The sequence below is a fragment of the Megalops cyprinoides genome, chromosome 2 (genome assembly GCF_013368585.1).
Source record: "Megalops cyprinoides isolate fMegCyp1 chromosome 2, fMegCyp1.pri, whole genome shotgun sequence".
Classification (NCBI taxonomy): Eukaryota; Metazoa; Chordata; class Actinopteri; order Elopiformes; family Megalopidae; genus Megalops; species Megalops cyprinoides.
The window spans coordinates 24,859,490-24,884,960 of record NC_050584.1 but is presented as its reverse complement, the minus strand read 5'-3'; the positions used below and the strand labels follow the sequence as shown (position 1 = coordinate 24,884,960).

General features: G+C 39.5%; 1 protein-coding gene across 1 annotated transcript; it reads right to left on the bottom strand.

Moving 5' to 3' along the window:
- Positions 1-1,261: 1,261 nt before the first annotated feature.
- On the bottom strand, positions 1,262-6,806 carry LOC118770592 (polymeric immunoglobulin receptor-like). Its single transcript, XM_036518356.1, has 6 exons — positions 6,749-6,806; positions 5,006-5,335; positions 4,324-4,630; positions 3,326-3,404; positions 1,479-1,538; positions 1,262-1,267 (listed from the first exon to the last, which is right to left on the bottom strand). Exons 1-6 carry the CDS (start codon positions 6,804-6,806, stop codon positions 1,262-1,264), a joined length of 840 nt encoding a protein of 279 aa, XP_036374249.1.
- Between the last annotated feature and the right edge of the window lie 18,665 nt (positions 6,807-25,471).

Below are 25,471 nucleotides of genomic sequence, written 5' to 3'. Positions count from 1 at the left end.
AAATTCACTGTACTTCAAACATCACATCATTGGCACTTCAGGGAACTTAAAAACACAGCCTGAGTATGTTCATGGTCTGGAAGTGACAACCTGGTCTGACACTGTCAAACACAGTTGCTCATTCAACTTGAATGCATACACTTATGTTTTACTGTGCTGGAAGTCACTCTGGATAAGGGCATTTGATAAATGAATGTAATGTAACGTGATGTAACGTAATGTCACGGCTAATTGAGTTTGATACAACAATGAATTTCCTCACTCTCATGCGATCTGCTGCACTGTTAAAGAAGAAGAGGTACATTGTATGTCAGATTTTCTCAGTGATGGTATGGTATGACAACTCCAGCATTATGAAAATATTGAATTGAATGAAGGCACAGGAAAATCCATTCTCCAAGGGCCACAGGGTTCTTCTGGGTTTTCCTTTCCTTCAGATAAGAATAGTTTAAATGAGGCACTTTCTAGGCAGGAAATTGATTCACCTAATGTTCATATGCAGATTGAAAGTTAACACTAAAACCTCTAGGACTTTGGGCCTATGGAGGAATGGAGCTCCTCATCCTCCCTGGCAATTATTCTTGATTTTTATGAATATAGGGGCCCCTCTTTTGCTTGCAGGAAGACACTCCTACTGGGGATGTCCTCTTCAATGGCAGCACCGTTCCACATGATGGAGCACCAGAGATAGCAGTGAAAGAATAATGACGAGCTGTGAGTAAAGAGATGTGAGGGGACAGCCTAAAGACTCTGCTTACAATTAAATGTGTTCAGTTTAATTTAATTGTGCCAGGTTTCATTGATCACAGGGACTTACACCAAGTCTCCTATAACAAACAGTAAACTATAGTGGACTGCAGTAAAGGGCCGAAGACCAAAAATGCAAACATGGGATGTGATTTCTTTAAATTTTTGAGTTAGAAAGGTTACATTACTTTATCATCACAGAAGTGAGGCAACATGTTCAAAACACAATGAATAACCCAACAATCCAATACAATAAAAGAAAAAACACACCTATTTTTTTTTCCGTGGGAAAACTGAGCTATAGACCACAGCACTGTCTGGGTTTGCCATAGGCTGGTAAGAAGGAAAAAGGAAAAGGAAAAAAAAGGAAAAATACAGAGATGTGAAGGAGCGTCGTTACTGTGAGCTGTAGATTGAATACGGTAGATTGGTAGTAGCAGGTGGCACAACATGCACTATGAATAATTCCTATGGCTGTTTGGTCTGAGGGATCGCACATATGTATTTGAATCCTCTAGTCCTGAGTGTGGAGGAGGAGAAAAGAATGACCTAAACAGGAGCAGGTCGAAAGGACTCGCACCACGCGTTGCGGTGAACGTAACACAAAGCTGAAGATAAGACAATAATATTCTCCTTGCCCAAGGTGCTGCAGTTCAAAGTCTCCCAACTGCTGTTACTTGCATGCTAGGTATGCAGTTTACATTGCATTCCATTACAATAAATCATCTTACCTGTGGGTTGTACAGAACGATTGAGCTGTAGATGATCTCATCTGCAGTGTCCTGAGAAGGCTGGGAAAGTTAGTCACAATGCGTTAATGTCAACGACGAATTACAAATGCTTAACCGCCACATTGAAAATTACATGCAACAAACAATATCTGATAGTGCTGAGCGATTAAGTGGCACGTCTATATTTTTTCGATTGTGAAATGAGACATTTACCGAACTTAAATCACTTACTTGAACAGTGTTTTTTCGATCTTTTTTAAGATCAGATGAAATGTGTTGTCGCAGTTCAGCTATTCGCACTTACTGTGTGAAAAGTAGCAGCGCGCTGGCCTTAACCTACCCGCTCTCACACACGTACATATGGACAAGCGCGAAGGCAGAGAGGGAGACGGTGCGGAGGTCAACATTAAAGTGAACTAGCTCACCTAATACTCTAGATGCATTGTTGGTAAAGTCTTTAAAATGAAACTTTACTGTAAGAGTAAACATTTATTTTTATGATCATTAACTCATTTTTTCTGGGCCATATCTTGTGTACATTTAATTAAAAATAAAGATTTTCGCAGATTCACACTTTTATTTTAACTGTCTATATTCGTGTTTCGAAACCGGGGTTATTTTCAAAAATCGAAATCGAAAGGAATTTTCAAAGCAATAATCCCTCAGCACTAATATTTCAGAAAAAAATAAAATAATGAAACATCTGAGGTATTTTCCTTTAATAGTAAAGATTATTTTGTGAAAAATAGACATGAACAAGACACACAGGTGATAAATCTACGATTCCTGAGAGAAAACTGTAGGCTATTTACTGTTTGCCGTGCTTTCTTCGTGGTGTTCACCGTGCTGTATGTGACTTCAGTCTCCCGGGTTGTCCAGGAGATAGATTCACAAGGCATGAGGGGAAGCAAACACATAGGTATATTAAGACAGAAGCCAAGGTATAAGACAAGAACAAAGTCTATACATTTAATATAGGTTAATATTTATTTGTTTATTTGTTTTTCATAATGTTCTAGGATGAAAATGTTTGTCATGGATTTTAAAGGATTGCAGAATTCCTGCAGTCCATCTATATAATACTCTCTGTCAATACAGTTTTATTGTTGACCATTGAGTTTATTGTTACTTGCATATATTTTTACATTATTATACAACTGAAGTTAAGTGTGGCTTCCAAAAAAAGTTTGTTTTTGTGATTGATAATATTATGTTTGTAAACTATTTTCTATTTCATTGATGTTAATTACATTTTATTGACAATATATAATATATTGGGATTACTATACTGTTTATGCTGTGATGTTATGTTCAGTTCAGAGTTTGAGTACTTGGGTAAATAGTGAATATGATGTCTCATTCTATAATATTTAAACATATGAAAGATTGGATGGATTTGAGATGCTATCCCTTCTGAAAGGTGCCACATTCTCACCAACACAGAGCAGTGTATACATTTACGTACTGTGAGGTCATGTTCCTCTGCTCCTCTGGGATCAGTCTGGATCTCCCCTATAAATAGAGGAATGATGGTAACACTTGCATTCACTTAGTTAATATCGTGCTGTATAAATGGATAAAATTGTAACATCTGTAAGTTGCTCTGGATAAGAGTGTCTGCTAAATGACAGCAATGTAATAAATAAAAAATTCAAATTAAAAAAAAACATCAAATGTTGTTGAAAGTTGCCAGGTTAATAAAAAGCACTCCCCACATCATTGGTTGATCCAAGTTATCACAGTCTTTAAGGACAACCATATTTGCTGATCACATTTATAGTATCTGAATTATTCTTGGATATGAATAGAAATATTTTACATGCATACTCACTATGGTTGCTCCGTACCTTCCAGGTAACCATCACAATAGCCACACCCAGCAGCAACATTCCAGAAGTAATCAGGAGGTATTTTGGCTGCCAGAAACTAAACAACAGACCAAATGATTCTTTCAACTTAGCGAGCAGCTATGCTCTCATTGGACTGCATTTCAGCAAGGCCAAAACTACTAGACATACAGAGAATTATGAACCTGTGACATTGTGGTGGGCTGTTCTTTGCCATGCTGCTTGTGAAGAAAAAAAAACAGTCTTTTCCAGATAAAAGATTTTTATCAAAGAGTAGAGAGTAATCTTCTGTCTTGTGGTATTATTAATTAGTGCATTCTGTCTTGTTTCTGAGCCAGGATATGTGTACGTGTGCAGTAGTAGAGTGTCATTACACGTCGCACAGTTGTGGTTAAGAGCTATGAGGTCTCTGGCGCACCAGAGGTGAAAGCCCAGGGACCTTTTAAAAATGCACAAAACTGTAGTTATGTCTGCAGGCACTTGTTAGTTCAGAAAAACAGTTACAAATACAGGTCACAAGACATTTGCAAATGGACAAATATGCTCACAGATTGAACTTACCTTCTCTTCTCTTCTAAATTGTGTTCTACAGTAGGACTCATGTGTGTGTCATTATGCGTTGTGGCTGCTGGTAGAGATGTACTGGCTGTCGTCTGCCGTGAAGCTGAAGATCCAGTCGCTGTGAGGAGTCAGAAAATACATGGGTATTAAGGCTGCAGTGCTTGCACAAAGAGTCAAGAGTTACATTTTTGCTATGTATTGCAATATTGACTGACCTACTAATCAAAATGTCTTCAATACTATTTCATTTTATTTTTTAAAATTTAAAAAGCTAATGGTTTTAAGCCTGTATGGTTGACAGCTTTTTGTAATTCTATGATCATTTTTATATTTTTTTAATTAACCATTTTTATTTTGTTGGCTTGCAGTGATTGAAATGAAGTGTTCAGTTGGAAAATATGTAATAACATAATTAGTGACTGCATTTTTATAAGGGATTTTGAGATGTTAACTCCTTACTTGTTGTGACTGCAGTGGCTGGCTGAGTGACAGTGATGTGAACAGGGATCTGTAGGTCTCCAGCAGCACACCAGTACCAGCCTGTGTCCTGCATCTTCAGTCCACTCACTGTCACAGTGAAGTCATCTGAGATCCTGACATTCCCAGAATTCCCTGCTACACAGGAGCTCCCACTCCTGCACCACTTCTTCATGTCACCACGGTTGCTATAGTGACACTGGACCCTGACACTGCCCCCTTCCACACCAGTCACCTCCTGCTGATCCACCCAAAGCCCTGGAGTACCTGAACACACAGATGAAAAATATGAAAAATAGAGAAAATGTATTTTGTAAGACAAGTACATTTACATTCATTCATTTCCAAAGCGACTTACAAGTAAGGCAGAGTACACCACAAGTACGAATCTCCCATCAAATGAAAACAACCAGAATGTTTCAGACCACAAAAAACTTTTAAGCTCTTTGCATGGAAACACAATGGGAAAGAGCATGAAGAATCTTGAAGACTGTCAATGTAGTTTTATTATTGTACAGTAAAAAGTGTTTTCATTAAAAAAAAATTATTAAAATATGTTACTATGTAGTGAAATTTTTATATGCACTTTAGAGACTGGGACACAGGTCTTGCTGAGTGCAGCCAATACTGCAGACATCTTACCAGCTGTGACTGATAGATACATAGATGCACTGTCATCTACAGTTCCAGCTCCACCAATCTCTACAGCACACCAGTAATATCCAGAATCCCCCTCCTGCAGATTCGTCATGGACACAGTGAAGACCTGGTGGGCAGGGTCATCAGTGATTGACGCTTTACCATTATTCTTTGGAGAGTCAGTGCGTACTACAAAAGAACAACTGTACCAGGAATATCCTCGACACCAGTATTTCACATTGTTTTTATATTTGAGATCATAGTGACACGGGATGGTGACAGATCTTCCTCTCTGTACAGTTACGCTGCTCACTGTGGACACACTGTCAGCACCTGCAGAGACAACATGCAGAACATCAGTACATATCAGTTTGCTGTCAAATACAAACACAATAAAAAATATCAATCACCAAATGAATCTTCATTCTTCCAGCTCACATTAAAGTCTTGATAGAAATGAGGATGCATGTTGTCTGTGTCGTTAGTGCATAGTTACCGTTAGACTGTAATGAAGGGAACATCATTTTCACGAACACCCTTAATCAGGGTACAGCTGAACTTGTTCTTAAAAATCCATAAATAAGCTTTGGAACTGGTCTGTCCAACTAATCAGTTGAACACTTTGAGGTTCCATTTAAATGCAGATTTGTTACAAAGAACAGGTGTTTATCATCATAATTAGATTTCTAATTTACTTTTTGCCTCTTCTGTGCCTAAGTTACTCCTTATAAAATCTGATGACCTACAGTAAGTTGAAAATCTAAATTTGAATTTGTTGTCATGCAATGTCACAGATATCTACACCCTTAATAGTAATCTTCCTCTGATGTTATAATGTAAATCTTGAGGTAGAATTATGTACTTTCTCCTTATCTCTTTTCCTTTCCTTGGTCAACTTGTCTCAGCTCACCCCGTGTGATATAGACTAGAGTGTACTGTAAGTGTGAAGCTTCACAAACACAAGACCAGGCGAGCATTTTCACTTACAGTCTCACTTTACTTTTGGTAATACTGCACTCTGCTCGTTATAAATATCTTGTGGAACTACTAAACTTGAAAATATGTTTCTGCATTGCACCTCTTTTAAACGTATCCTACTTTTAGTATATTTCATACACTGCAACTGCACATGGCCTTTATGGCTCTGATGGTCATAGTGTATTGCATGGACAACATTGCATGTATTACTAGTACATACTACATACTAGATGTGGTTGAATAAAAGTAGTTTAGATTAAAGAAAAACTGCATACACTGTTGAACACATTGTCGTACGAGCAAACACCCCCACAACTTCTACATGAGCTTATCTTGAGCCTCATTGGTTTGACATATAAAAGGAGGTATTCTAGTGAAAAAGCTAATAAGACAAAACAACTGAAATGGGTTTTTAGGATGTGCCTGGAGTCTAATGCACTCTGAATCACTGCCTACAATCATTTTAGTTATCAACATCAATGACAAACATCTTTTATTCAGGCACACTTCAAACTTCGGCGACACCCATATATTTACATTTAGGGCAGTCACTGATTGTCATCAGTGCAATACACAGGCTTGATGAATGAGGCCTACCTGGGAGTCCAGTGAGGAAGAGGAGGATGAGGAAGACTGGAAGAGAGGGAGCCATGTGTACATGCATGTGTCAGAGACCTCTGCTCCTAGGAGAGTGACTGTCACTTCCTGCGTCTCAGTGACACCACCTTCTCTGTGTCCTCTTCCTCTCTGGTCTCTGTTCTTTCTCACGGTGGCCAGAGCTGAGAGTGTAGGAGATGCAGCACTCGATGTGGTAAAACACTAACATGCGGATCTGCAGAGCAATTTAATATTTCGTATTCAACAATTCTTCAAGAATTGTTACAATTTACATATTAATATTGTATTTATTGTTTTACGCTGCATAGTAGGAAACAATATAACCCACCACACCATACAGTATTTGAGGTGTACTTTATCATTTTCTTCTCAACGCTATTAATATAACATGAGTGAATATTATGAAAATTTCCTCTGTCATAACACTTTGAATTACATCATACATCAACTCAATTTGTCCATGCAATTCCACAGCAGAAGTGTAAGGCAATGTTGTATTGCTGCCATGTAAGTGCACACTGAAAGATTCCCTTTGCAAGTATATGAACTCATTCAAAATTTATTGAAATCTCAAGAAAATGTGTTGAGGGGACATACCAAACACAAACCAGATCAAAGTCACCATTTCGAAATAATTACTACTCTAGAGATGATTGCTCCAATTAAAAACACTTCTACTGGATACTGCTGGCTAATAGACATGCTCTGTGTGTCTAAGCTATTCTAATATATGGCATGTTAACCCAGTTAGCTTTCTAACATTTTTACTGATAATACAGGTTTTATCAAGTAACAGTGTCACCAGCAGCTTTGATGTTCTCAGTGAAATAACATGTTTCTACTGAGTTTCGATGGTGTATTTACATGTACAATGGACAGTAATTACCCTACTTCTACAGGAAAGTACCACTTTCCTGAAAGCACTCTAAGGAAAAGGAGGAGGAGGAAGTGCACAGTTCTGGTGTGTGTGTGCGTGTGTGTGTGTGTGTGTGTGTGTGTGTGTGTGTGTGTGTGTGTGCGTGTGTGCGTGTGCATGCGCGCGTGTGTGTGTGTGTGCGTGTGTGTGTGTGTGTGCGTGTGTGCGTGTGCATGCGTGCGTGTGTGTGTGTGTGTGTGTGTGTCTGAGAGAGAGAAAATGTATGTGAGAGAGAGAATGTGTGTTAAAGCCTTACTGTTTGTATGTGTCTAATTTTCACATCCTCTTCCCATGTGAAAACACTGAAAGTTCATTCTTCTCTTTACTCACTCCATGTTAGCTGTATGCAGTGCAGTCTCAGCATGCAAACGGGAGACCTCAACATGAGCCTCATTCTGAATGCTGCTGAATACACTAAACAGTGCATTTAGAAGAAGAAGAAAAACAGGGAGAATGTGAATAAGAACAGCAAGAAGAAAATGTACTAGGCATGAATGATATTGCAGTTTACCACAGAAAAAGGCAAAGTCTGTGAAGGCCTTGTTATGGAGAATGACACTTCATGTTTTAGGGAAGAAGGATTCTGACCTTGGATGGAACCAGGCTCTCCAATAATAAAGGAGGTTTAATGAAATATTTTCTGTGGCCTCTTTGGGTGCTCCCACCTGATACAAGTATTAGCTTCAAAAGACTCTTCATAGACTTTAGTGAAGTGATCAGGTGCATTACAGAAACAAAATGAATCCGTTATTTTGCTCATGAATCTTCAGTCAAGAGGGGGGAACCCAACAGAGTGCCAGTCTTTTTCAAATCATCTTTATTGACAATATGTTGAAGTCGTCACATGCATGGGTAGCAACATAGCTGTGTTCCTTCCTGGTGTGATCACATTATTCTCTAACTGCTTAATAGACTCCATGAACAAATAATCACATTCTCTAAATACATTGTTGAGCTGTGAGGATAACTGCTGAATAGCATTAACATAAGTTATTAGGAGGATTAACCATTCAGACCCCTTCATTCAGCAAACAAGAATGTGTCAATATAATACAATATGAAATTAGAAGAATTATTGTTAACATTGTTACAGAACTGTGCCAAACCGGTTATTTCAACTGTGGACCCTGAGTGGTTAAAGAGAGCAGACTGGACAGATGCTGATGAGAGATGTGTGGTGATGGTTTCACCATCAGGGCAAGCCCACCTGAAAGAAATAGAAATGATCAAGAGGTTTCCAAACAATTTTAAATGACCTCCATGACTCAACTGACATTCTTTGGCTGCTCTCTGCCTATCATGATAACACAAGGTCTTGGCTAGTTTTAATCACACATTGATTTCAGGTGACTGAGGGTGTGGGTTTGGTTCTGTAATACCAGTTTAGAGTACCAGTTATTATATGACATGAAAGGTAGCAATCAGAATACTGTTTAAATGTCAGGATTTGTCTATCAAATTGTGATTTATCAGTAGAATTCCCTTTAAAATGAATTTTATGAATTTTATTCCCCCCAAAATCAAAAATTGGCTCTGATGAAGACAGCTATACTACCAGAGATTCTAGAACTCATCACACCCTTTTTAAACTTGAACCCTGACCACAAGACAATAACTTGGAGATCTGCTGTTAGCTCATTAAAAGGTTGTAGAAGGTGGCAAATTCACAGACAACTGGCTTATGTGATTGTAAACAACTTCTAGTCTGCTTTGGTATTTCAGAAAAGAAAAAAAAAACTGTGTTATCGTTCTTCACTTTGAGTTGTGCCACATGCAATACCAAAGAAACGACTGATGAGGACTCCTGTTGCCTGGGAAACGCATATAATCACCTTGGTTCATTTAAAGGCAGGTGCCACGTGTAGGTAACACAGTATAAATATTTAGGGCTCACCAGCATAAATGTGATGTAACATCCTGTGGTCTCTCTTCTCAGCCCTCTCTTGTTCTCACCCCTAACCCCCCACAAAGACAAGAAAGGATTACCTGACTGTCAGTAAAAACTCAAAGAGGCAAGTGAACACAGACCACAGAATGCTTTCCAGCTGAAGTCATCTCCATTGTTGTGACAAACTGTGAAGATGTTAGCAGACAAGCAGTTTAATTTCTACTTTTACTCATTTCTGCTTTCATCACACTCACAATTCCCTCCTATATATGCTAACGTGGTTAACTTCTGTTTATACATGAGAATTTTTAACCAGATCTGAATGTCATTATTAATATAAAACTGTTACTGCTGTTCTCGTGTGGTATGGTTCTGAACTCTCATAACTCTTTAAGCCTTGCAAAATAGACCCTAATTTTATTATACTCACAACTCACTACACATTTAAACTATAATTAAGACAAAACACATTTTTGTCACATTTTTGTCACATTATTGTCAGAGTTCTAACGTATTTTTCCCAGATGAAATTAATTTGAACTTTGAATGTAGGGTTTTGCAATTTGGAATTAAAACCCCACATTCAATTCCAGTTGTAATTCCGCCTTTCCTTTACTGAGTCCCAATACAACATACTCTGTGGGAATTTTACAATGCATTCAGAAAGTATTCGGACCCCTTCACTTTTTTTTTACATTTTGTTATGTTGCAGCATTATGCTAAAATCATTTCAATTCATTTTTTTCCTCATCAATCTACACTCAATACCCCATAATAACAAAGTGAAAACAGGATTTTAGAATTTTTTGCAAATATATTAACAATATAAAAATATTATATTATATTATTAATATTAAAATATTAAAAAACTGAAATATCACATTGACATAAGTATTCAGACCTTTTGATATGACACTTGAACTCTAGCTCAGCTGCATCCCATTTCTCTTGATCATCTTTGAGATGTTTCTACACCTTGATTGGAGTCTACCTATGGTAAATTCCATTGACTGGACATGATTTGGAAAGGCACACACCTGTCTGTATAAGGTCTCTCAGTTGACAATGCATATCAGAGCAAAAACCAAGCCATGAGGTCGAAGGAACTGCCTGCAGAACTCAGACAGGATTGTGTCGAAGCACAGATCTGGGGAACGTTACAAAAAATTTCTATTGCATTGAAGGTTCCCAAGAGCACAGTGGCCTCCATAATTCTTAAATGGAAGAAATTCGGAACAAAAATTCTTAAATGGAAGAAGTTTGGAACAACTAGGACTCCTAGGACTCTTCCTGAGTGATCGGGGGAGAAGAGCCTTGGTAAGAGAGGTGACCAAGAACCCGATGGTCACTCTGGCTGAGCTCCAGAGATCTTGTGTGGAGATAGGAGAAACTTCCAGAAGGACAACCATCACTGCAACACTCCACCGATCTCGGCTTTATGGCAGAGTGGCCAGACAGAAGCCTCTCCTCAGTCAAAAACACATGAAAGCCCACTTTGAATTTACAAAAAAGCACCTAAAGGATGCTCAGACTGTGAGAAACAAGAGTCTCTGGACTGATGAAACCAAGATTGAACTGTCTGGCCTCAATTCTAAGCGTCATGTCTGGAGGAAACCAGGCACCGCTCATCACCTGCACAATACCATCCCAACAGTGAAGCATGGTGGTGGTAGCATCATGCTATAGGGGTATTTTTCAGTGGCAGGGTCTAGGAGACTGGTCAGGGTTGAGAGAAAGCTGAGCGGAGCAAATTACAGAGATATCCTTAATGAAAACCTGTGCTCCAGAGTGCTCACGACCTCAGACTGACCTGAAGGTGAACCGTCCAACAGGACAATGACCCTAAGCACACAGCCAAGACAACGCAGGAGTGGCTTAGGGATAACTCTAAATGTCTTTTAGTGGCCCAGACAGAGCCTGGACTTGAACCCAACTGAACATCTCTGGAGAGACCTGAAAATGGCTGTCCATTGACGGTCCCCATTCCACCAACCTGACAGAGCTTGAGAGGATCTGCAGAGAAGAATGGAAGAAAATCCCAAAATCCAGATGTGTAAAGCTTGTCACATCATACCCAAGAAGACTCAAGGCTATAATCGCTGCCAAAGGCGCGTCATCTAAGTACTGAGTTAAGGGTCTGAGTGCTTAAGTCAATGTGATATTTCAGTTTTTTTATTTTTAATAAATTTGCAAACATTTCTAAAATCCTGATTTCACTTTGTCATTATGAGTGTAGATTGAGGGGGAAAAAAATAATTTAAACGATTTTAGCATAAGGCTGCAACATAACAAAATGTGAAAAAGGTGAAGGGGTCTGAATACTTTCTGAATGCACTGCATGGATAGGGCACTGTTTCCAAATTCTTGCTCAAGCTGCCAATCAGTGTTCAGCTTATTAATTATTTAATTCGTTTCTTATTGCTCAGTTTACCTACCCCTCACACTGAGAAATTGGAATCAACTGTAGACAGCACTTTGACGTGTTGATTACAGTGGTGTATGGAATAATTGCATGACTTACTGCAAGTGTGCCATGTCTTCCTGATGGCTATGATGGTGCATATCAGGTAGACCATAGCAATCCCAGTTTTCCGCAGTGCTTCAGGATACATTTTCCTATGGTTTATCTCTGTACAGTTAGTCTATGGATATTTAAATTTTACCAACAGCAGACAGTACATTATCCTAAAAATATAATTAAAAAAAAAATTGGGACTCAACTAGCTTTTAAAAGTGTACTTGCCACAACTTCTTTTAAAAGCCTTCAGAGGGACGTATAGCCACAAACAGTAAATCTTCAGAATTGCCCTCATCACAAGGTTTTTCCATTGTTAAAATATTTACCAACACTTTATGAATAGGTTAAAACATTTTGGAAATAATTTTTGTTTTTATGATGATATTAATATAAAATAATACAAAATAATCTGGCAGTGTGGTTATTGCATTTCTTTTTACTGTCAGTTAACATGTGGACAGTGTTCTTACAATAACACCAGCACTTGTCACCCACTTTTCCTTTATTCTTTCAAAAATGTCTGCTGTGTAGCGATTAAGAAGGTGAAACATCCACTGCTGGTAACCCTGGCTCATGGTTGGCCAGTGAGGCTGACAGATATGCATCAAAGGGCTTTGTTGTCCTGCTTGTGAAAGAAATCCTTTCTCATGTCAGCAGGTGTTGACTTGTGACGTGTCATTGGAAACGGGAAAGTTGTGGTTGTTAGATTATAGTAAAAGTTAGATGTGAGAACACATTAGACCAAGAGAAATACAGTAAGAGGACAGTTCTAAAACATGGATGAGTCTGTAAAAAAAGAAACATTTTCAGTATACATTATATTCCTCCCAGAACTTTGTAATGTTGACAATAGAAAATGGAAATATAGCCAGCTGAGTATTTATTTTTTTGAAAAAATGTAAAAAGCAGGTGAGTATTTACCTTTCCTCTACAGTAGGACTCTTTGTGGCTGCTGATGTGGATGTACTGACTGTCGTGGCTGTTGTCTGCAATGAGTTTGAAGATTCCGTGGCTGTAAGGTGTCCGTGCAGAAAATATATCATCTTAAGACTGCGACAATTGCACACAAAATCAAGTAACATTTTTGACTGACAATAAAATCAAAACTTTGCCATTGACAGTGGATTTCATCATTTTTGTAATTCCATTACCATTTTGTATTTAATTAACTACTGTTATGTAGTTGGCTTGCAGTGATTGAAATGAAGTGTTCAGTTGGAAAAGATGTAATAACATAATTAGTGACTGCATTTTTATAAGGGATTTTGAGATGTTAACTCCTTACTTGTTGTGACTGCAGTGGCTGGCTGAGTGACAGTGATGTGAACAGGGATCTGTAGGTCTCCAGCAGCACACCAGTACCAGCCTGTGTCCTTCCTCTCCAGCCTCCTCACTGTCACAGTGAAGACGTTATTCAATCTGTCATCTGAGAAGCTGACTTTCCCAGAATTCCCTGTTACACAGGAGCTCTCACTCCTGCACCACTTCTTCCTGTCACCACGGTTGCTATAGCGACACTGGACCCTGACACTGCCCCCTTCCACACCAGTCACCTCCTGCTGATCCACCCAAAGCCCTGGAATACCTGAACACACGCATGAAAAATATGAAAAATAGAGAAAATGTATTTTGTAAGACAAGTACATTTACATTCATTCATTTCCAAAGCGACTTACAAGTAAGGCAGAGTACACCACAAGTACGAATCTCCCATCAAATGAAAACAACCAGAATGTTTCAGACCACAAAAAACTTTTAAGCTCTTTGCATGGACACACAATGGGAAAGAGCATGAAGAATCTTGAAGACTGTCAATGCAGTTTTATTACTGTACTGTAAAAAGTGTTTTCATAAAAAAATTTCATTAAAATTCCTTACTATGTAGTAAAATTTTATATGCACTTTTAGAGACTGGGACACAGGTCTTGCTGAGTCTAGTGAATGCTGCAGACATCTTACCAGCTGTGACTGTTAGGTAAAGACATGCAAAATCATTTAGAGTTTCCGTTCCACCGGTCTCTACAGCACACCAGTAATATCCAGAATCCCCCTCCAGCAGATTCGTCATGGACACAGTGAAGACCTGGTGGGCGGGGTCATCAGTGATTGACACTTTACCATTATTCTTTGGAGAGTCAGTGCGAACTATAACAGAACAACTAGACCAGAAATATCCTTGACACCAGTATTTCACATTGTTTTCATATTTGAGATCATAGTGACACGGGATGGTAACAGATCTTCCTCTCTGTACAGTTACGCTGTTCACTGTGGACACACTGTCAGCACCTGCAGAGACAACATGCAGAACATCAGTACATATCAGTTTGCCGTCAAATACAAACACAATAAAAAATATCAATGACTAAATGAATCTACATTCATCCAGCTCACATTAAAGTCTTGATAGAAATGAGGATGCATGTTTTTTGTGTCATTAGTGCATAGTTACCGTTAGACTTTAATGAAGGGAATATCATTTTCACAAACACCTTTAATCAGGGTACAGCTGAACTTGTTCTTAAAAATCCATAAATAAGCTTTGGAACTGGTCTGTCCAACTAATCAGTTGAACACTTTGAGGTTCCATTAAAATGCAGATTTGTTACAAAGAACAGGTGTTTATCATCATAATTAGATTTGTAATTTACTTTTTGCCTCTTCTGTGCCTAAGTTACTCCTTATAAAATCTGATGACCTACAGTAAGCTGAAAATCTGAATTTGAATTTGTTGTCATGCAGTGTCACAGATACCTACACCCTTAATAGTAATCTTCCTCTGATGTTATAATGTAAATCTTGAGGTAGATTTATGTACTTTCTCCTTATCTCTTTTCCTTTCCTTGGTCAACTTGTCTCAGCTCACCCCGTGTGATATAGACTAGAGTGTACTGTAAGTGTGAAGCTGTTCTTGTGGGGACTTTCACAAACACAAGACCAGGCGAGCATTTTCACTTACAGTCTTACTTTACTTTTGGTAATACTGCACTCTGCTCGTTATAAATATCTTGTGGAACTACTAAACTTGAAATTATGTTTCTTCATTGCACCCCTTTTAAATGTATCCTACTTTTAGTATATTTTATACACTGCAACTGCACATGGCCTTTATGGTTCTGATGGTCATAGTGTATTGCATGGACAACATTGCATGTATTACTAGTACATACTACATACTAGATGTGGTTGAATAAAAGTAGTTTAGATTAAAGAAAAACTGCATACACTGTTGAACACATTGTCGTACGAGCAAACACCCTCACAACTTCTACATGAGCTTATCTTGAGCCTCATTGGTTTGACATATAAAAGGAGGTATTCTAGTGAAGAAGCTAATAAGACAAAACAACTGAAATGGGTTTTTAGGATGTGCCTGGAATCTAATGCACTCTGAATCACTGCCTACAATCATTTTAGTTATCAACATCAATGACATACATCTTTTATTCAGGCACACTTCAAACTTCAGCGACACCCATATATTTACATTTAGTAGTCACTGATTGTCATCAGTGCAATACACAGGCTTGATGAATGAGGCCTACCTGGGAGTCCAGTGAGGAAGAGGAGGATGAGGAAGACTGGAAGAGAGGGAGCCATGTGTACATGCGTGTGTCAGAAACCTCTGCTCCTTGGAGAATGACTGTCACTTCCTGCGTCTCAGTGACACCATCTTCTCTGTGTCCTCTTCCTCTCTGGTCTCTCTTCTTTCTTACAGTGGCCAGAGCTGAGAGTGCAGGAGATGCAGCACTCGATGTGGTAAAACACTAACATGCAGATCTGCAGAGCAATTACACCACAGGAAGCTTCCCCTCTCCAGGATAAGAGCTGTACACACTTGTGTTACATATGCATCAATATGCATTCGTTCTACCTTTACTCACTAGCAGATTGTCATTATAACTGGCTCGTCACAATTACTCAATTAAGAAGCAAAAAAAGCAGCACTCCATGTGGTAAAACAGCAACATATCGATTGGCAGAACAAAGACATCACAGGAAGCTGTCCCTCTACAGGACAAGACCCCTACACACCTGGAGAAAAGATGGTCATAATCAGAAGACTCTGTCTGCATGTCCTCAACTGAATAGAATTTTCTATTGTTCAGTTCACATCAGTACAATTAATTTTAATTCAACTAGATTCAGTTTAGCTGGGTTGAAGTTAAAAGGGGTTATTGGCATGAAAAACAAACATTAAAACCACTAAAAACATACAGTGCTTCAGCACTATAAATATAATAATCTTTATAAATAAAATAATATTCACTATTAGATGTCTGAAGGTTAATCACAGGCTCCATTAGGGATACTGGGGGTGTTTGCGGTTGCTGTGGAAACCAGAACAATTCAGATATAGTTAGAATATTCTAATTAATTATTGTTTAAAGAATAGTGATTACATTTCATTAACCTTTTAAGGTTGTCAAAATTATAGGAAATGGTGAGAGAGAGAAGGGTGATATGCATTCTTATCCAATGTATATTATGTGTGCACTTTAATTAAGATCATCTTTGTCTGTTATGTGTAAATGTTGTCATTGCCATAACCATCAGTTCTGATTTATTGTTCTTCCTGAATGTTTCCAAGAAACCACACACAAAAAACAAACACACAAACACACACACACACACACACACATGCACACACACACACACACACACACACACACATGCACTGTCAGGGCTGGTGTGATCAGTAGGTCTTCCCTGAGAGCACTGTAAGGAAGGGGAGGAGGAACAGCACAGAATTGGTGTATGCGTGTGTGTGTGTGCATGAAAGCCTTTCTGTCTGTCTATCTGTCTGTCTGTGTCACAAACTTTAAGACAGCTAATTTTCACATCCTGTTCCTGTGTGAAAACACTCCGTGAGATAATTCTTCTCTTTACTCACAAACAATGAGACACAAATGAAAACTCTCAAACCGTTATTATCTGGGACTAAAAATCCCACCGAAAGAAATCAGGCAAGGTAAGTGAAGTGCCTATGTGCTAATTAGCAAATGTTTAGGTCAAGCGACCTTCATCAGAGCTGTTCTCTATTCTATATAGTTATGTGCTGAAATCCTGACAAATGACACTGTTGGCAGACCCGATGAGAGGTTGTGTAAGACCACATACAGGAAAGGCTCGGTGATGGAGCACTAAAAGGGTGGTGAACATGTCTGGACTCTGCAGAGGGCACGCATTTGAGCACATCAGATATGTTGTGGAAGGTGATGCTGGCCTGCTGTGCCCCCCACAACATGGCCATGAAAGAATGGCATTCGTTTGCCATTAGATGAACAGCATTGAGAGGACGCCATGCCTGAATCGTATCAGCTATACTCGCAACTCGGAATCGGTATGTCCCCGGTATGTGGGATTGTGTGGGTGTTTGCTTATGCTAATCAGACATAACATGCACGAGCAATTAACATAAGAACAGCTAGGATTCATCATCATACAAACAAGAGTAAGAAAAAATTGGGTGTTTACAAACGCTTCATGAATCCAACATAAATTTTTTATACACACTTTGTGTGTGTTTAGTTTGTACAAAAATTTTGATCAGTGAGGCCCAGTGAGTCTCAACTTGAAATTATCATTCATCAGTCTTTTTCAAATCCTCTTTATTGACGATATATTGAAGCCGTCACATTTTAATTGCGGGTAGCAATATAGCTGTGCTGTTTCCTGGTCTGATCTTAGCCAAGCTTTAAAACTGCTCACTGGTTAGCAGGCTACATGAGCCAACATTGATGTTCTCTAAACACATTCAGATCTTCAGTTCTGAGAATAAATACTGGATATAAGAGAGTGCCTTGATATTACTAGGAGGGTTGACTATTCAAACCCCTTCACTCTGCAGGCACACTGCTTCACATGAGTCCACAGTTTGAGCCTCATGCATACCACTATTCAAACTTGTACATAAGACAACCTTAAAGGTATGTAAAAGTTTACATAAGGAATACATATTACCCCATAAAATATATGAACTTGTCAATATGCTAAAATCGTTTCATTTAAAACATTACAAAACTGTCCCTAAGCTATTTATTTAGCTGTGGATCTTCAGTGGTTAAAGAAGAGACCGGGCAGATGCTGGTGAGAGGTGTGTGGTGACAGTTTCAACATCAGAGCAAGTCCACCTGTAACAGAAGGAAATGATCACAATCATGTTTCTAAAAAACTTCATCTGACCTATTAACAGAGGCCTAAAAACTCTATGAGTTATAAATAGAAAGTAAGTAAAAAAAGAACGATCATTATTTGGTGTTATTCCTTACATTACAACAGTTGACATACTAAGACCTAACTATCACGTCCTCAATTGAGTCTAGTTTTCCAGAACCAGAACATCCTCTCAGTTTGACTTTGTCACCCCAAAGACAAAGAAGCACACATTTACTGATCAGAATACTAGTGATGAAATGGCACGGGACATGGCACAAATTCAAATGCTGTTTCAAAGTTATGGAATGATCTATCAGAATGTTTCAGATATGAGTATTTTAATGTTTCTCTTTTAATCATAGCACATACAAATCCAAACAAAAGACTCTTAAGGGGACATGTGTTGCTTTGAGTTCTTATTGAGTTTCACTGTGAATCATGCCACAGACAATAAATAACATAAGACTGTGATGGGGACTCCCACTGCCTGGGCAACCCGTGCAATCGCCTTGCTTCATTTAAAAGCAACCATCTTTTAAAGCAACACAGAGCCAGTATTTAGGGCTCACCAGTGTTAGGGCGACGTTACGTCCAGTGATCTCTCTTCTCATCCCTCTCTTCTTTGCACCCCTACCCCAGACAAACATAAGAATGGATTACCTGACTGTCAATAAAACCTCAAAGAAGCAAGTGAACCAACACAGAATGCTTTGCATTTGGAGCTGTCTCAATTGTTGTGATAAACTGTGAAGATGTTAGCAGTTGTAACAGTAGCAACTGTTTAATTCCTCCTTTACCCATTTCTGCTTTATCACACTCCTATATTTAACTGTATCTTGTCAGGGATTTGGCTGCTGCTTCCCGAGATGAACACCAGATGGCCTCATAACTTCCTGTGTTCAATGTCTCATTTAGTTGTTGATTAGCTCTTGGTTTCACCCATGTTTTCTGTTATTTAAGCCCTGCTCTCTGTCCGTCTGTCTCCCTGAACCAAACCTTTTGGTGTCCTGACTCATCTCTGCACCTGTATTTGCCCTGCTCCTTGTAACAGGTCTGTGTGCCATGACAAATATACAACTGTTACTGCTGTTCTCTTGTGGTATGGTTCTGTACTCTCATATCTCTTTAAGCCTTGTAAGAAAAATATGAGCCTAATTTTACCATGTTTACAACTCACTACAAATGTACCCTTAAATAATAGAAAAAAGTGAGCATTTGTGGTAGATTGTCACTGGCCTAACTCATTTTTCAAATAAGAAATAAACAAGCTCTGGATCTGAAACTCTACATTCAAATCCAGTTCCAGCTCCACATTTCCTTTACTGAGTCACAATAAAATTCTTGTGGGATACATTTGGTGGGAGTTTTGCAGAAAGAATTGTTTCTGAATTCTTGTTCCATTTGTCAATCAGTGTCCAGCCCATTCATTATCTGATCAATTTCTTATTGCTCAACTTATCTAACCCTTATAAATAGTACCTGGATTCTACTGTAGATGGCACTTTACTTTGGCATGATGATTACAGTGGTGTATGGAATAATTGCATGACTTACTGCGAGTGTGCCATATCTTCCTGATGGCTATGATGCTGCATATCAGGTAGACCACACAAATCCCAATTTTCTGCAGTGCATGCAGAACAGGTTCCTCATATGTCAGTGTGCTATACAGAAATGAACATTTTGAGTGTTAGTCATTTAGGCCTACAGAATAGTTTTGATTTTATTATCTATTTCATTTTAGAGGGGCCTGTGTTGACATCATACTACATTCACCACCCACTATTTGTTTTTAATTCTTTGTCATCAATAACACAATTTATGGTCATTATTTTCAGTAGTTCAATCCCTGTCTGTTATCTTTAGAAAGTGAGCTTCAACATGTTTAAATTATCCTAAAGGCAGAAAATGTATAGAATGATGTAGAGACATTATTCTAAAAGAGAATTTAATGTGACTTGTAATATCACTGGTTTGCTCTGCTGGAGGTGTTATTCCCATGACTTAGCCATGAGAGGGCAGTGCATCTACCTGCTACATTTGACTGGTCAGCCTGAAACATAACTATCCAGCGAGAATAACTAATAAGTATCCAAGAGGAAATCAGGGCTCTTCCCTTCTGGGTGTATTATAAAAGCATCGAGAGAGAGTTTGGAAGGAAATGCACATCCCTGCTTTCTGAGTGTCCTCACTTGTATGTTGCTGCCTGAACCCCCCCCCCCCCCCCCCTGAACAAAGGTTATAATCTCTTGCTCAGATGAAACCAGAATACAGTGAGGACTTCCTGTCCATATTTCTGTGCATGGGTGTCTTCCCTGTTTCCTTGCTTCACAAATTACTTTCACAGGGGCTCCCACTTCTCACCTCTGGTGATGGATGTATGGAAATATATGTTTCAATGACAGTAGAAAGTGAAGGATAGTGACAGCTATGACAATAGTGCCCCTTCCTCTTATACCACAAGGGAATCACTGATGAGACTGCATTTGCTTTCAACTGTGTCCACTGGGCCTGTCTAGCAATTAGTGCTCATGCTCCAATGAGCACCTACTTCATTGGGGTGCACCATGTGATTTGTAGTGCCTTTCACTAAATAAGAATGTACCAGAAGATGGCATTTTTCCTGCTTCAGCACCCTTGCGTGAACCTAGAGGTTGCCGAGGTGAGACAGGCCTAAAGTATAATCTGCAATTCCAAAACAGTGTTGCAAGCTTGAAAAAAGAAAACAGCTTGGAAAAAAGAAAGATTTGAAATAAAAAATTCCATCAGCCCTTTGTGTCATATTGAGATGGTAGAATTTGATCTGCTGAAAAGCTTCGTATGGTAGAATGCCTGGACTTCCCAACTGCATACCGACTCTTTGAGTCCACCCAAAAAGTTAATGTTGACCAGTCTAAGCAAGACTCCTCAGCCTGTTTACACACAAGACATCAAGTGCATTGCCTCTTGTTTGTGTATAAATTGCTAATTGGTCTGACTCCCCCCTACTGTTATCTACTTTTGCTAGTTATTCCAGATGTCTCAGCTGACATAGTACAGTGGAAGGTAAAACAATATTTATTCAGTAGGATTTTGTACAAGAAAAAGCAGAGCAGCCTTGCTGTCAATTAGGGTGTAGGGGTATTGGTATTTGGCTTGGCTCCCAAAGGAAAGGGTCACAAGGAAGGAAGGGCCGAAGATGTTGACGTCCCACCCCTAAGGGAAGCCTAAGAGGAGGAGATGGGGAGAAGGAGGGATGCCATGAACATGATAACACAAAAAAGATATGGTGATGGGATTTTTCTACACTAGTGGATGGGATGGGCTTGTTAATTGCAAAGAGACTGTCTGCAAATTCTGGTCCCAAATCTTCATTTGGAACTTCAATTTCTGTGTCTCTCCTTGCACTTTAACCACAAAGGGAAAACAGAGATATTGCCTTCAGTGGTACTTGGCGGTGATGCTGCTTGGTGAAATCAATATTGATGTCTCTACTGCTGGAACTACTGGTACAGTTGTAAAGATAAAGAAAAAAGAGCCAGCTGAATATGGGCCTCAAAAAGTTAAAGGCTAAATTTTGGGGAAAAACAGGACTCAGAATGGGAATTTTTGGTGCTTTGTATTACATGTGGTGCCCCATACCTGGACGTCATGCTCCTTCACTGCTATGTAGAATAGGGTGACTTGAACAGGTCCCTATTGTGACAACAAATATAAAGAATGACACCACACTCACCTGGAATACTTCTGGCTTCTGTCATCTAAATGGTCAGGCTTTACAGATGTTGTAGATCCGTTTCCCATGGTGACCAGCATTTCCTCATGGGACAGAGAGGGAGACTCGAGGGCAGCTGTCAGCAAAATCAAAAGTACAGGTGTCTGTTTTAGTTCAAATAGGGTTCTTGTGTTCAAGATGAGCATTACTGATGCTTATTATACCAATGGCTCAAATATCTGAAAGCATTAAAAAACAATGCACTCTGAGTCAAAACATAGAACAACAGCTGACATCCTTCTCATACCTAACATGTTACTAAATTAGTCATGTAGTATCCATTTAGTATCCACTTAGTAAAGTTACGTTTTGTCACTTTTCAAACAAAATGTTCAATCAGGTGCAAGAAAACAGGTTTGAAAAGGCGTGTAGTTGTTTTAAAATGTGTGGACAGGAATCTTCCACCTTACCCTGAGTGACAGTGATGTGAACAGGGATCTGTAGGTCTCCAGCAGCACACCAGTACCAGCCTGTGTCCTTCCTCTCCAGCCTCCTCACTGTCACAGTGAAGACGCCTCTCCCATCGTCCCTGATCAGGACCAACCTCCCCCCTGAGGGGTCGCTGGTGTTCCCCGTCAGGCAGGACTGCCAGTCTCCGCTCCTGCACCACCTCTTCACGCTGTCCCTGTATCCGTCGCCGTAGAGACACTGGACGCTCACGCTACCTCCCTCCTCTCCTGTCACCGTGTCCTTCACTATCAACAGACCTGGACTATCTACACGCACACGTACACACACACACACACACACACACACACACACACACACACACACACAACACAACACAACATAACACAACACAAGACAGAGATGTGTCGAATATCATCACTTTGGCAGCTGAAGGTTTTGGGTTTAGTCCCCCAAACTGACTGACTGATTCATTCATTGACTGGTTGATCAGTTGGTTAAATCCGTTTATGGGAGTCATTGTAATATTGTGACGTACTTTGTATGACTGGCTCTATAGTACTGTAGCAGACAGTGAAAAAGAGGAAGTCCAAGATAAGTATGAGGGGGTGTGCATGTGTGCATGTGTGCATGTGTGCATGTGTGTGTGCGTGTGTGTGTCTGTGTGTTTGTGTGTGTCTGTGTGTGTGCCAAAAATGAGAAGGAACTAAAAAACTGGAGCATGCAAGAACTTAACCACAAACCCACGGTCAGCAGCTCCAGAGTGATTCACCCTGGGTCACGCACAGAGAACTGCCTCACCATCAGTGACAGCCAGGTAGAGATACGCTGCAGGGCCACCTTCCACAGCACACCAGTAGGTGGCAGTGTCTTCCACCTGCAGGTCCCTGAGGGTCACAGTGAAGACTCCCTGGGCGGGGTCGTCAGCGATTGACACTCGACCCCCGGTGGTATGGGAGTCGGTGTGAGCCAGGGTGTGGCAGATGTGCCAGAAGTAGCCCCAGCACCAGAACTTGGCGTGGTCGCTGTACTGCAGAGGGTAGTGGCATGGAATGGTTACTGATGCTCCCCTCTGGACATGCACCTGACCCACTGTGGACACACCTGCCAAGCCCGCCACACCAGCCACATCTGTAAACCAGGATAACATCGGAGTCACAATCCATAGGCGATATCACTGCAAACATGCACACAGGCTTTTAGTCTGTGAGTCCGGAGCTATCCACAGGTGCAAACCCGTGTTTGGCCACTGGGGGGAGACCTGCATAAAGCTTCAGTAGATCCACAGAGCTCTAAATGCTGGGCAAAGGTGTGTCAATGCTTGGCTTTTGTTGATTAGTTTTTGATGAGTGCCCCATGTTTTACCACAGAGCATTCTTTTTTTTGAAGTTGACCCTTCTGAAAATCTTCACTCCTCTCATTGTGTGTCAACACCACCAAAGAGGCCTTTCCAGAAAACGAAACTCGTTTCTTGGGGCATTAAATGTGAAGACCACCCTCTGAGCTGCCATGACACACTTGTTTCAGGTAACTAAAAACCTAGGGCCCAATTCTCCTTTTAAAATAGTGAAATTAAAAAACCTTTCTTATAATGGCTTGGCATCACTAAAAATTACACAAAAGCACAAAGCAGCTTGCGCTATTTTTTGCTGATTGCTGAGGCTGTTAGATCACCATTTTTCCAGTATTCTTCAATTATTTTTTACACAAAACCAAACTACAGCTACATTTTTGCATTTCTTAAAGTTTGAATTTAATCTTATTTCATTATTATAGGTGCTGGAAATTGTCTCTATTAAAAGGTGTCATTATTATTCATTTGTTAACATGCACTATCCTGTTGAAATGATGTCATGACACTTGTCCTTTTTCATGTTCTTGTTTTCATCCTTTCCTTCCTCTTTTTTCCAGGAAATATTAGTCAAGTTAATTCTTTCTTTAGTGTTTGCTTGTCTGTTTTTCTTTTTGTGTGGTGTTAGGAAATGTAATAAAAAAAAAAACTCAAAAGAAAGACACAAAAACACAAAGAACAAAAGTGAGTTTTACTTGGTCAGGTATGCACCAAATGATGCATCTTGGTGCATACCTGTGTCCAAATGTTGTGTCACAAGATGCTTATTTTTATCTGCAGTGATGCTAATTATACATGTCCCTGCAGTTTCACATCTCTTATTTTAAAGTTCCATGCAGTGTTTCAGTAATACCACCAGGATTCTTTGGAAAACCTCCACCCAGCACACATAAAGACACACCTCTCTCTCTCCCTCTCTCTCTCTTTCTCTCTCTCTCTTTTTCTCTCTTTCTCATACTTACTTGTGTTTGGCGCATCTTAACAAATAAGTTTCGTTCAAGTGTCCTATAAAGTAGAATCCAGTTCATAAAACAAACTCACATTTTCTTGAAGGGGAGCACAACTTGTAACTAGACTGTGCAACTCCACTCTAAGTGACATGTGACAAGCGACTTCGTCCATACAGCTGGTACAAGTCAATGGTGAAATAGCTCTGTCTGTTTAAAGCTTTGAGATTTGATGAAGGACACTAAAAAAATATGTGATGAAAACATGCGGAGCAGCCGTTTAGACTGAGACGGGGTTCTCACTGACCTGAAACATTCAGTGCATCATATTGCATTTCCATAGCATTGGATTACATTACACGCTGCTATCTGCTATTACAATGTAACATAAGATGACATGAAAAAGATAACTTTCAATTTTTACAATACCTATGAATACAGCTCCATGTAAGGGAACTACACCACTCCAGAGAAATGACACAATGCAAAGACTATGAAAATTGCTATACTTGCACAAGACAACATTTTGCCATCACATCTACACTGCCTCTTTGAGCAACTTTTTCCAGCTCTATACTACCCAAATTTATTAAGTCTTAATAAAGACCAACGGAAATGTATTAGCTCCACACTTTTCTCTCTGCAGTGATTTTAAGAAGCTAAAAATAATTTATGGGACATAGAAAGACCAACTAATGCCTGTGCACGACTTTGCTGCATGATTCTGAGGAAGAATTGAGTTTTAGTATTTCCGTTTTTGCAAATATGTTTAGAAATAAGAAGCTTCTGGGAAAAACTGAAGACAAGTGTATCTTACCATGAAGTCCAATCATGAGGAGAAGACCCAGGACACATGGGAAGAGTGTAACCATTGTCACTGTGGACGTACACTGCTGTTCACCAAGAACTCAACTACAGCGAATACATGAAAA

Coding starts and splice junctions, on each gene's coding strand:
- LOC118770592 (XM_036518356.1), bottom strand. CDS start 6,806: ATGTTAGTGTTTTACCACATCGAGTGCTGCATCTCCTACACTCTCAGC. Junction 3,405..4,323: donor AAGGAGTTAACATCTCAAAA/TCCCTTATAAAA, acceptor TCTGTTGTTTAG/TTTCTGGCAGCCAAAATACC. Junction 1,539..3,325: donor TTGTGATGGTTACCTGGAAG/GTACGGAGCAAC, acceptor TAACTTTCCCAG/CCTTCTCAGGACACTGCAGA.